Source organism: Diospyros lotus, chromosome 1 (assembly GCF_014633365.1).
Source record: "Diospyros lotus cultivar Yz01 chromosome 1, ASM1463336v1, whole genome shotgun sequence".
Lineage (NCBI taxonomy): Eukaryota > Viridiplantae > Streptophyta > Magnoliopsida > Ericales > Ebenaceae > Diospyros > Diospyros lotus.
This window is the reverse complement of record NC_068338.1, coordinates 24,500,819-24,514,328: the sequence shown is the minus strand read 5'-3', so window position 1 is coordinate 24,514,328 and position 13,510 is coordinate 24,500,819. Positions and strand designations below refer to the sequence as shown.

The window sequence follows — 13,510 nt, the reverse complement described above, 5'->3', positions numbered from 1 at the left end:
ACAATTCCCAACAAGTGGTGGCAAGGCAAGTAGCAAGCATTATCATTGGTGTCAGCATATATATATATATAACCATCATTTGAACAAGAATGATCATTCAAAAGTCTTTCACACAAAGCTTAGTGGACAGATTCAGGTTTGGATATAACAACCATCATTTGAACAAGGATGTTCATTCAAAGTCTTTCACACAAGCTGAGTGGACAAATTCAGGTTTGGGTTTAAGCCTCATTCAAAGTCAAAATTTGGCATGCACGATGAGCTGCCGAAACTGTAGAGAGAAGGACAGGTCAAAGCATTCACGTAAAGATGGTAGCTAGCTGCGGTGCATTGCATCCAGTGATTAGTGAAGCGACATCGACATGATCATATCCTGTGAAAATTCTTATGCGCGCGGCTTTGATTCGTCAGCGCCGTCCGCTCCATGCGCGCATCCTGTGATGCCCACACTTTAGGGATGCATCCAAACCAGCTTGGCTATGACCACCGCGCGATTGGTTACAAATATTGGTGATTCATTTGGGATAAGTAACGGAAAATATAATAAATCTATATATAATAAGCTTACTTTTGGTTGAGTTAATATATATGGATGGAATATATTCTGGGGCAGGGGGCATCTCGGCCAACGAATTCGGCCTAATATGTCGTAATAATTCATAATAAACGCAAACAATTTTATTACAGAGTTGGAAGAATTCCAATTCCAAAGCGGAAAATTCGGCGGGCGGGCGGGCGGGCTGAGGGGTTGGTCCATTAGATGAGGACGTGGTCAAAAGTGCCACCCAATTGCAAATGGGGCGCCCCCAATCAAAGTCAGACCAACGTGCTTTATATTATTAGCTCCGCACCGCCGTTGACCACCCAAGGCATCACCCCAAACTAAACTGTATATGACCAGTAAAACCACCAAATAATTAAACACACGCACGCACATATATTTATTACAGAACCATTGAAAATGTAAAATGACGTAATAACCACTCTTTTTGTAAGTTAAATTACCAAAACTAAGTCTGTGGATAAGCCACGTGTTAGGTACGTATAAAAATTGTATATAAAGTTTGAATTTATATGTGATTGGCCAAACCTCAAAAGAACTAAAAAAAGTATATTCTGTACTTTTGCAAAATTGGGTATAAAATCCGATCAAAATATTATTAAGTAATGTGAGAGTGAGAGTTGTTATGATCTTTTCACCATAAAATAGTGCCGTTACAACTTTTTTGTATTAAAAAAATAAAGCAATAATAGCACAACAATACCTTTTCAAGAAATACGTACAGCGGCAACAGTTTCCTGCTTGTTTTCAATTCAAACCATGAATAAAACAAGCCGCTATCTCTTACCATGCCTGCCGTCTTAATTACAAAGTCCTCCTCTTCTCTCTTTCTAGAGCTCTCCATCTCCCTTTTCTTTCTTGAATCATATATAGCTGCAACTAAACTTGCAAATATTATATTGGTGAAGTTTCAATCCTTCTTAGCCTACAGAGAGGCATGGATGAAGTCGAGATACCTCAATACTACCTCTGCCCGATCTCCCTCCAGATCATGAAAGACCCTGTCACGGCGGTTTCCGGCATCACGTACGACCGGGAAAGCATCGAGCACTGGCTGTTGACGGCCAGGTTCCCGACATGTCCGGTCACCAAGCAGCCTCTGCCCAGAGACTCCGACTTGACGCCCAACCACACTCTTCGCCGGCTCATCCAGGCTTGGTGCGTTGCCAATGCTAAAAATGGGGTGGACAGGATTCCGACCCCGAAACCGCCTCTCACAAAGTCCCTTGTTTACAAACTCATCCGAAACCTCGACGTTCCCAAACTGCATATGGAAGCTCTGAAGAAACTGGAAGAGATTGCAGAAGATGATCGGAATTTTGAAAAGAATAGGGTTTGCATGGCTGAAGCTGGCGTTGTCAAGGCTATGGTTTCTAACATTACACGATTTTTCATGGAGAAAGAGACCAATGGGATCGAGGAAGCCCTGAAAATTCTCCACCTTGTTTGGAAACCTAACATGGAATCGAAGCAACTGGTGAAAGAAAACTTCGATCTCATCGAGTCTTTGTTGTGGGTTCTACGATTCAGCAACCAGATTGCAGTGAAAACACACGCGATTCTAGTGCTCAAACTGATCCTTGAAGTTGCAAGTTCAAGTCTGCTTGAGCGATTAAAGCCCCAATTCTTCAACCAAATTGTCAAGGTTCTGACAGATGTTAAAGCGTGCCAGCAAGCTACGAAAGCTGCCTTGCATGTACTAATAGAGGTTTGTCCATGGGGAAGAAACCGGGGGAAGATTGTCGAGGCCGGGGCAGTTTTCGAGCTCATCGAACTTGAACTCAGTAAGCCCGAAAAGAGGGTTACTGAACTAATTTTCTGCCTTTTAGCTCGCTTGTGTTCTTGCGCCGATGGTAGAGCTCAGCTTCTGAAGCATGCCGGCAGCGTGGCTATGGTGTCGAAAAGGATCTTGAGGGTTTCTCCGGCGACAGACGAACGGGCGATTCAGATACTGACATTGGTTGCCAGATACTGTGCAACTCAGGAGGTTCTGATGGAGATGTTGAGGGTTGGGGCAGTGTCAAAGCTCTGCATGGTGCTTCAAGCTGACTGTGCAAAGTTCTTGAAGAACAAAGCAAGAGAGGTGCTTAGAATGCACTCCAATGTTTGGAACAACTCTCCTTGTATTGCTGTCTATCTCTTAACTAAAGACCCTAGGTAACCAGTTTGAATCTTTTTTCGAAATTTATTTTGCATGTGAAGTCAGTTTGTTTCTCGTTAATTAACATGTATATGTAGTTCTTCATAATCATTCTTGGCTGATCACTTGAGAAAGATATATCAAGAAATTAGTTGACCATGGGTCAATGGGCTCATACATTGAGAGAGATTTGATTTCACAACTAGTATAGCTAACATGGAGAAATACCCCCTACTCCACCACCAAGTTGTACATTAATTTAATTATAATTTATAACCAAAACCCAAAAAAAAAAAATTGTAATAATTAGGTCAGTAAAACTCTAATCACAAGTTTAAATTTTTAAAATTTGAAAGATCCCCTTTAAGATTTAGCATCCTTATGGGGCACATTAATTAATCCTTTAGCTCCTCAGATCATGGTACAAGGTTGCAGCCAATGTCTATTCTAATTATGCGCCTTTTTTTTTCTTTTTTGCTAGGTTTTAATTAATTAATTATGCGTTTCTAATAGATGCAACTCATTTATATATATCATGTGTAGAAATTCGTATATATATGCAAAATATAATTCCATATGAATGTGAGTCGTGGGACAGCAATTTGAGGAACAGTTAACATTTGTATGCATTCCACTTCCAATTTAATATTGTTTTTCTAGCCCCAACAACAAATCTCTGTTCTAATTTATTTGAATCTTTATGGAAACTCCAATATCTAGGGGATCAATGCTGAATTAACATTGAATTGATAGAGATGTGCGTGTTTAATTTGAAAGGCACATTCATTAATTTGATCCAATATTATCTAACGTTATTACATGGCAATGGTATGCAGATGAAGAACGGGTGGTCGATGGACGATCAGGTTCTCCATAATGTCTCTCAGACTGTTCGCGTTTATGGACATATAGATATATATGTTGGTATCTTTCTTTACGACTTTTCAATAATTAATTTATAAGACGATGTATTAAATATTGATTAATAAAAATATTTAAATACACCTTAAGAAAGACTCTAGATATAAATTGGAGAAGCAAGTATTTGTATCTGTTAAAATGTTTTCCCTTTTGCTTGTCATGATTCATGATGAATGGTTGGGAAGGTAAAGTTAATGTTTGGATATTATAAATAACGTCGATATATGTATATATATATATATATATAAATATATTTCAGATGAACTGTGACCCTGGCTTGCAGGCTGTATGGTAAGTTGGATCATTTTTTTGGTCTGGTAATGGCCTTTCTCACTTCTGCATGAAGCTCCTAGGTTTTTCTTGGATAAGAAGTTAATTGATTTATTTGGGAAGATGACTTTAGCACTAATTAAGATTTGAGGATAGAGTGTTTTCAAGATTAACTTTAATTTCAGAATATGTACCAATTGTATTATCTTCTTTAAATCAATGTTTTCATATATGCGGATTGATATCAGAATTATTATATATATATTCCAATTGCCACTGGGTTGCAAATAGTAATAGTAATGTCCCCGCTTTGGGTGCAATACTTGTGAAAAACTCATTTTCCTTTTAGCTGGCTCACCTTATATATCATGCTTGTCTTCTTTCTAGCTCCTTTTTTTTCTTTTTTTCTAGATAAAACTATATTGAATTGAGTAACATTAGTTATTGGTGTTGGAAATATTTTGTGTGGACTACTATTAATTGTTAATGATATTATTTTGTTAAAAACAGGCCGATAATATGGTCCATTGTTTTCTAAGAGATGTGTATGACATTATCGTTATTGATAGTAGTCTAATTAATTGTTAATGGGATATGCACGCGTATTGATTTTTTTCAAATTTAGGTGTGACTCAAGGAAGAGTATAGGTCATTATTTAATTAACCCGTAATGGGAGGATTATTAAATAAATATTTTATTTATATCTAGATCTCTTCTCCACTACTTTAGGGTAAAGGAAGCGTGCTTTTAGCTTCTTAGAGTTCCATGTACTAGCGAAAACTGCTCTTGTTAAAGGGGCTTTAAGATCCCATTTTTTGTGGAAGGTTGGGAATGGTTGAAACATGTTCATTTGGCATGATCAGTGGCACCCTTTGGGGGTGCTCATTGATCGCTTCTATCGCCAGTTGCCTTGACAATTAGGTATTTCTATAATGGCTAAAGTCTCAAATTTTGTTGAGTATGGTTCTTGGATTTGGCCGGAGACTTCTTCTCCATCTTTTCACCTTATTCGGAATCACCTTTCTATCATCCCTCGTCTCTTGAGCATTGTGATGAGCCTTATTGGCTTCCAGCCTCGAACGAGGTTTTTTCGGTTAGAGCTATTTTCTAGGACCTTTAGGGTCAACGTCCTTAGGTGCCTTGGTATCGGTTAGTTTGGTCGTTTGTGGGTATTCCTGCCCATTCGTTCATTCTTTGGTTAGCGATTTGGGAGAGTTTATCTACTCTAGATCGTGTTAACATATTTTTGTCTTTTCCGAATGGATGCTTTATTTGCAGGGTGGATGCAGAAAGACATAGTCACCTATTTTTTGAGTGCCCATATTCCCATGAGGTGCTGTCTTTCTTTCGATGATTGAAGAAATTTAGCTGGCCTTGGCATAAATGGAATATTGGTGTGTGGTGGGCAACTGCGAGATGGAGTGACAAGAGCCCCTGCCAAGTGGCAAATAGGTTGGTGCTTCATGCTTGATGTATTTCATCTGGAAAGAGCGTAACAACAGGTGTTTTCAAGATCAGGAAAAATTCGTTCCCCGGCCAGTTGGCTCACCAGATTCAATTCACTATGTGGGCTCGTTTGATGACTATCCATTTCAAATTGGCTCTTCAAAGTCATGTTCTTCGTCATGTCTGGCAGCTTCTGAGAGACCAAATTGTTTCTCCCCATTGAGCAATCGCTTGTTTGCTTCTAGAGGATGGTTATTGTATTCCTCGAGCCTTATGTTGGTTTCAGCTTTAGTTTCTGGATGCTGATCGATTTTGTTTTTCTAGTCACTGATATATATATCTTCAGTATTTTTCTTCTTCTTTTATTGTTATTTTTTCTTGGCCTAAAAGGTAATGGTTGTTGTGCCTTAACCCTTGCTTTGCTTTGGTGGTTCGAGGTTCGCCCTAACTTTGATTTGTAGCCCTTTTGGCGTTATTCTTGTTTTATTTATTCTTATTTACATAAAAAAATACTTTAAATAATAATTTTGGATTAGAGGTTTTTACGTGTTATATGTTTGTCCCTTCGAACAGTTGCCTATCTAAGAAGTAGTGGGAGAGATCTTATTGTTCAAAATCAATTTAGATATGGGACTCGTGTTCATGAGCGTCATTCAATGTCAAATTAAATCATACAAAATCTTAATCAATATTGAATACAGATATATCATCTTTCGTCTATATTCGGTATTTTATTAAATTCATAGGATTCAATCATTTAAATATTCAAATATTAGGTTTCCAACTATATATAGATTTTTGGAATTGCGAACCCAGAGATCTAACAAAAATATAAAGCTATAACCGCAGCTAATTAATAACCATGGATGCCAAGTATAGAGTAATAATAATAATAACAAAATCCAGAAACTTGTTAAATTTTACTCATCATGACCAAGCATAAACTGAAGGGCCGGCGGCTAACAATGATATCCAACAATATAAGAGACTTTTTCCTGCAAGCAGCCACCCCCATTGACCAAGTGTAAAGTAGGGTGATAATAATCGTGGATCATATATAATCCATGACGGGAAATATTATATATGTATAGTTTTAAATATTTAAAGACGATAATATTGCATTAATTTTATGTGATCCATAGCTCATGATAACATAAGTAACCGTTTGACTAAGCAAAATATGTGGACAACAAACAAATGACTGAGGTGGAGGAAAAGGACCTCACTTAGTGGATCAAAAGGCCCACACGAAACACTTTTTATCTCTTTTCTAGCCTAGCCTTCATATGCTTAATGAATTTGTCTAGCTAACAGTCCCACCTAGAAAGAATTAAGAACCTGCAACCCACATATCGATTGTTGTAATTCAAACAACTATGGCGTGCACAATAAGATACTGCAGAGTCCAATGGCATTTCTTTTTAATTTAATGTTATTGATAATAATCTGTAGCTAACTATATACCCTCTTCATTTGTACGTACTAAGAACCCATGGCTGCAGTCTAATGGCATTCAAAGCATGTAACTTATGACTCTGGGTGCTATTAGACTATGACTAGGAGTTCTCAGTACATATCCCAAAAAGGGCAGTGCATGATTGTCACGGTTGGCTATGGGTTCAAAGGATATAATTTATCACTCTCTAGAATATAATAATCTTCCTCTCTAGGGTTTATTAATTAGGAGTAGAGAATTCCTTTGTTCCGCCATTTAGCTTAATTAAATACCACCCTCCTCTAGCTTTTTAGGCCATGCTTTTGATGCCCTATTGATGGGAACTTTTCTTTCGACTAGCCTCATTTTTGCACCAAATTACTTAATTTTTTGGTCTATCATTATGGAATTGTTGCCAATTAAGGACTCCATCAAAGTTAGAAAGGAAGTTTTAGTTGTTGCCAATTAAGGACTCCATTCATCGGTCTAGAACTTGTTCTAGCATGCATGAGCTCTCCAAATTATAACACAACTAGTTGTAGATTTAAGCTTTAATTATGCTGCTTGTGTGTTCTTAATTAGGAGTGTGTCGCGCCTGAGTTGGTCTCACCTTCATATATATGATTCATTCATACACATATATCTTGTCTTTGTAACGACTGAACGTACAAAACAACCGATACATGAGGCCTCCTATGAAGAGCGTTAGCACATAGAGTTTAATTTCAATGTTATTGACCTTATGGGCCAATCCAGTTTGTTGGGCCGTGCATTTTGTTAGTTAGGCCCAATATTATCATGCAACACTGTTAATTACTGTTATTCTATCTTCATGTTAATTTGTTTTCATACATATTACATGATGCAGTGGTGTATAACGTTGCAAATGGACCGAGTTGCTCACGAACAGCTCGGTGTTTGGCTCGATAAAAAGGTCATTCAAGTTTTTTCGTTAAGGTAAAGGAGTTGAGTTTGAGCCTAATTTTAAATCTTGATTTGTAAATGAGCCGAGTTTGAATTCAGTAAAATTCGTATCGTTAGCTCGCAAGTTGGCTTGACTAGAGGCTTGCAACCAGACCCGATTAGAAGTTCGTGATTAGTTCGTTTATAAATACATTAATAAATTTATTCATAATTTTATAAATATATTATTTTATAGTTAAATAATATATGTATATATTAGATATATATTTTATAAAAATATTATTTAAATATAAATACATATACATATCATCATTATATCATATATATTTATTATTAGATTTGATTGATTTAGGGGGGCGATCTTTCCAAGAAACTCATTTTTGGGATGATCACCCTTGCGCGACCCTCACTACTCGTGCCTTCGATTTTGACAGAGAAAGTAAATTACAAGTGTGAACCTTTGTCTCACTACGTAGAGCGAGGATTGAACTCACAACCCACCAATACGAACCTGACATATCATTTGTCCGACCACTCGACCTATGTCGTGGGGGCAAGAAACCCATTCTTTCTTTTGCATGTTTTGTTCCTTTCCTTTCCTCTCCCCTTCCCTTCCTTCCCCGCATGTTCCTTCCTCTTCTTCTCCAATAGAAAGACCATCTGTTTACGTTTGTTCTATTCATCTTCTTCTCTTTTTGGCTTTGGGCAAGGACGACACTCAATGGCTTCTCTTCCTCTTCACTAGTTGCGACTTGCAACCGACACTTGTTATCTATCTTCTCTAATCAAATGGTGTGCCATCTCTATGTTTGCGACTGTCCGCTTTCTCTCTTGAAGGCAATTGCTAGCCATTCATCTTCTCTCCAACCAGACTCCTGTAACAACACCAACCCATTCTTCGCCTACACCTACAATTCCAAGCCCTTGCCAAGCTTTCTAACTAGTCGAGTTCAAGCTGGGCTTTAAGACTCGCGAAGCTCAGTTCGATTACAACCCTAATGATAGAACCAACAATTAGGGGTAATTTATTTTTTGTTATAGTAATCATAGCATTTTATATTTTTAATTAAGTAATTTTTTCTTATATTATATTCTAAGAAATTACTAAACTTATGAAATTAAGTAATGAATAGTTTTAATAAATTTTTAAAACATTTTTCTTTGACAAAATATAATAACAAGGTTGTTTTCAGATAAATACGATAATGACAAGATTGATATTTGATAAAGTCTTTTTAGACATATATTATACAATAAATTATTTTTTATTCTGATAATAATCTAAAATTTTAATTAATAAACCATCACCAGGAAGATCTTTTAAGTTTATTTTAGCACATGCAATATTATTTTTTGAAAACCTTTTTTTTTATCATATGATTTTCTTTTTTGGTAAGTAACAAGAATTTTTTTTTTTTTTTTTTTTTTTGGTAACATGAAAAACTCGAGGTGTCTTTTGATCATAAACAACGTTCGGCCCGCACCTATCTCACCCTATCTAAAACCCATAATTCACCTTTTCTACAACTCAAGTGAACGTACAGGTTCATCAGAAATCAAATCACAAGGGTCTTAATCTCTTAAATAAACATAGACGATTATGCAATCTCGCACGAAAATAGATTTGAATCTACAAACCTCACAATATCTTAAATTTTCGAATATGTGTAGTGAATTATTTACACTATCTCAAGAGATTATAATATTATTATCTAACTATCAAACTTTAAAAAGCAGGACTATTGATCTAACATTGTTTTCTGTTTAACAAATTCATCTATTAAATCAAAAATTTTAACTTGAAAATATATGTATAATTCAAAGATGATTAATTATTCATTAAAGGTTTTAATCACTCTTTTTTTTTTTTTTTTACAAATTGATGACTCATATATCATATATTTAGGGGGGACAATTTTCAAAAAACAAAATTCAAATATTATAGTCTATATGTAATTATGTTTGCAAAGTTGAGAGGGGGATATTTGAAAAGGAATTTCAAATGCTAAGGCATAAATAAATGCAATCTTTGCAAACTTGAGGGCGGCAATTGCCCCCTTACGTGATGAAGGTCGGCCTAAGACAGAATTGGTATTTTTATCAATATACAAAATAATTGTTCACATGTATTTAATTATTTAATACTATACACAAGTTACAGTTAATTATATCGTACGTGTCTTGTTACTATTTAAATTTAATTATACAGTAATTATATATATATCAATATACGAGTTGCACACGCATTATATATAATCGCACAAATGGGCACGTCTCCTTCGACATTAATATTATTTTTCTAAATAAAAATGGGCCAAACAAATGAAAAAAACAAAAAAAAAAGTGATAGATCTGTTGTTTAGGACTCTAATCTAGCTTGGGACACTGGTCAACAAATCTTATTAGTAAAAGAGGAAACTAAGGAAAGGGGACCGTGGACTAGTCCTATTGGCAACGACCATTATTACTTGTAAAATATTTTTAATTTTGGGCACAAGATCAAACATAATCTCCAATTGCGTGCCCTACCTAGCTAAGCTACACCATTCCAACAACTTTTGCCTTGTCTGTAGGACCCCTTGTCGACCCCACATTCTCTCTCCCTCTCTCTCTAAATTAAGATTGAACCGTGGTTGAATTAGAATATTGTATTTTTATGTGAGTACTTAATTAGGAAATATGATTTATTATTGTATTGTTGTTAATTAGGTGAAATCGACTAATTTGAAGATTACTAAGTAAAAATATAAAAAAAAAAAAATCTAATCAACGACATTATAGATTCTAAATCTTAGAACTAATTAGGTTTCAATAACAAAAGGAAGAGAATAATTGTAACCAAAATCTTCCTTTATTATTGAGCGCTCGCTTGTTTGCTTCTGGATGCTGGTTATTGTATTTCTCGAGTCTCATATTAGTTTTTACTTTTGTGTCTTGATGCTAATTTTGTATTTTCTGGTCATTGATGTATATATCTTTTGTCTTTTTTTATTCTTTTTTTGTTGTTATTTTGTCTTGACCCAAATGGTGATGGTTGTTCTGCCTTAGCCCTTACTTTGCTTCGGTAGTTGGGGTTTGCCCTACCCTTAGCTTATGGTCTTTTTGTTCTTGTTTTATTTATTCTTATTTACATAAAAAAAAAAAAAAAAAAATCTTCCTTTGTTATTGAGCTACATTGTCCAACAATACTTCAATACATAATCCAACATATAGTAAAAAGTCAAACTTCCTTTCATATACCTAATTAGATTCATTTAACATGTTCTTGGCCCAAACGGTGATAGTTGTTCTGCCTTAGCCCTTGTTTTGCTTTGGTAGTTGGGGTTTGCCTTACCCTTAGCTTATAGCTTTTTGTTTTTGTTTTATTTATTCTTATTTACATAAAAAAAAAAATTACTTTGTTATTGAGCTACATTGTCCAACAATACTTCAACACATAATCCAACATATAGTAAAAAGTCAAACTTCACTTTCATATACCCAATTAGATTCATTTAACATGTTCTTGGCCCAAACAGTGATGGTTGTTCTGCCTTAGCCCTTGTTTTGCTTTGGTAGTTGCGATTTGCCCTACTTTTAGTTTATAGTCTTTTGTTCTTGTTTTATTTATTCTTATTTACATAAAAAAAAAAAAATCTTCCTTTGTTATTGAGCTACATTGTCCAACAATACTTCAACATATAATCCAACATATAATAAAAAGTCAAACTTCACTTTCATATACCCAATTAGATTCATTTAACATGTTCTTGACCCAAACGGTGATGGTTGTTCTGCCTTAGCCCTTGTTTTGCTTTGGTAGTTGGGGTTTGCCCTACCCTTAGCTTATAGCCTTTTTGTTTTTGTTTATTTATTCTTATTTACATAAAAAAAAATTCCTTTGTTATTGAGCTACATTGTCCAACAATACTTCAACACATAATCCAACATATAGTAAAAAGTCAAACTTCACTTTCATATACCCAATTAGATTCATTTAACATGTTCTTGGCCCAAACAGTGATGGTTGTTCTGCCTTAGCCCTTGTTTTGCTTTGGTAGTTGCGGTTTGCCCTACCCTTAGTTTATAGTCTTTTATTCTTGTTTTATTTATTCTTATTTACATAAAAAAAAAAAATCTTCCTTTGTTATTGAGCTACATTGTCCAACAATACTTCAACACATAATCCAACATATAATAAAAAGTCAAACTTCACTTTCATATACCCAATTAGATTCATTTAACATGTTCTTGACCCAAACGGTGATGGTTGTTCTGCCTTAGCCCTTGTTTTGCTTTGGTAGTTGGGGTTTGCCCTACCCTTAGCTTATAGCCTTTTTGTTTTTCTTTTATTTATTCTTATTTACATAAAAAAAAAAATTCCTTTGTTATTGAGCTACATTGTCCAACAATACTTCAACACATAATCCAACATATAGTAAAAAGTTAAACTTCACTTTCATATACCCAATTAGATTCATTTAACATGTTCTTGGCCCAAACATGTTCTTGGCCCAAACAGTGATGGTTGTTCTGCCTTAGCCCTTGTTTTGCTTTGGTAGTTGCGGTTTGCCCTACCCTTAGTTTATAGTCTTTTGTTCTTGTTTTATTTATTCTTATGTACATAAAAAAAAAATCTTCCTTTGTTATTGAGCTACATTGTCCAACAATACTTCAACACATAATCCAACATATAATAAAAAGTCAAACTTCACTTTCATATACCCAATTAGATTCATTTAACATGCTCTTGTAAGTAAACGCTAACAGCGGAGCAGTACCAAAAATGGGCCAACAATGATCCAACTAGAAATGATCTTCTCCTTGAAACTGTGCATGGACTTTTAGTCCATCTAGGGAAGCTGTGTAAGTTAGGTTTAGAAATCTTAATAGTGAGATCAAAATGACCATTGAAGGTTACTGCACGCCTAGTAAGAAGTCACAAGACTACAAAAATAGTCATATAACTAAGAAGACCGTAGACTACTAAGTTGGGACAAGGGTGGAAGGAAAGACTAAACCTATCCCAGTTGGGTCAATATGTTCCCGAGTCCAAGAGAAGCATCAAAATCCATTCTTGGATTCATTCAGTATGAAATTAAGCACATTTTTAACTTTGTAGTTGTCTAGATTAGCGTGTGTGTAAAAGCAAAGACCCAAAGACTTATTTCGAAGTCCTGTCCCATGAAGCACCCATGGGATACCCATGTTATCAAAATACAATCCCATCCCAAGCCATAAAGTGAGAGATTCTCTTTTAGAAACCCTAGGGTAGGTCACTAGTCACCTCCCTCTCTTCCTCTCCAAGGTCTCCCAAGGTAGGTTGCACCTCCGTTGCAAGTCAATCTTCTTCCTCTCTCATTGATATCGTCGCTTTCTTTCCTTTCAGATATCCAATCGCCACCTCATGCCATCTCCTTCTTTCCACCACAACTCATTTCCTAAGAAAACGCTAACAGCGGAGCACCAAAATTGGGCCAACAAAGATCCAACTAGAAATTATCTTCTCCTTGAAACTGTGCATGGACTCTTAAATATTAGTCGATCTAGGGAAGCTGTGTAAGTTAGGTTTAGAAATCTTAATAGTGAGATCAAAATGACCATTGAAGGTTACTGCACCCCTAGTAAGAAGTCACACGACTACAAAAATAGTCATATAACTAAGAAGACTGTGGACTACTAAGTTTGGACAAGGGTGGAAGGAAAGAGAAAACCTATCCCAGTTGGGTCAATATGTCCCCATGTCCACGAGAAGCATCAAAATCTATTGTTGAATTCATTCAGTATGAAAGGACATTTTTAACTTTGTAATTGTCTAGACTAGTGTGTGTA

The 13,510-nt window shown here is 35.6% G+C and overlaps 1 protein-coding gene across 2 annotated transcripts; it reads left to right on the top strand.

Moving 5' to 3' along the window:
* The first annotated feature begins 1,375 nt into the window (after positions 1–1,375).
* Positions 1,376–5,794, top strand: LOC127800095 (E3 ubiquitin-protein ligase PUB24-like). Of its 2 annotated transcripts, XR_008022720.1 has the most exons (3): positions 1,376–2,719; positions 3,539–3,622; positions 5,173–5,787. XR_008022720.1 is itself a non-coding variant. In XM_052334522.1 (2 exons), the coding sequence occupies exons 1-2, from the start codon at positions 1,500–1,502 to the stop codon at positions 3,540–3,542; spliced, it is 1,224 nt and encodes a 407-aa protein (XP_052190482.1). In that variant the 5' UTR covers positions 1,376–1,499; the 3' UTR covers positions 3,543–5,794. The 2 variants fall into 2 exon arrangements, 1 of the variants encoding a protein (XP_052190482.1); XM_052334522.1 differs by having other exon boundaries at positions 3,539–5,794.
* Positions 5,795–13,510: the final 7,716 nt, after the last annotated feature.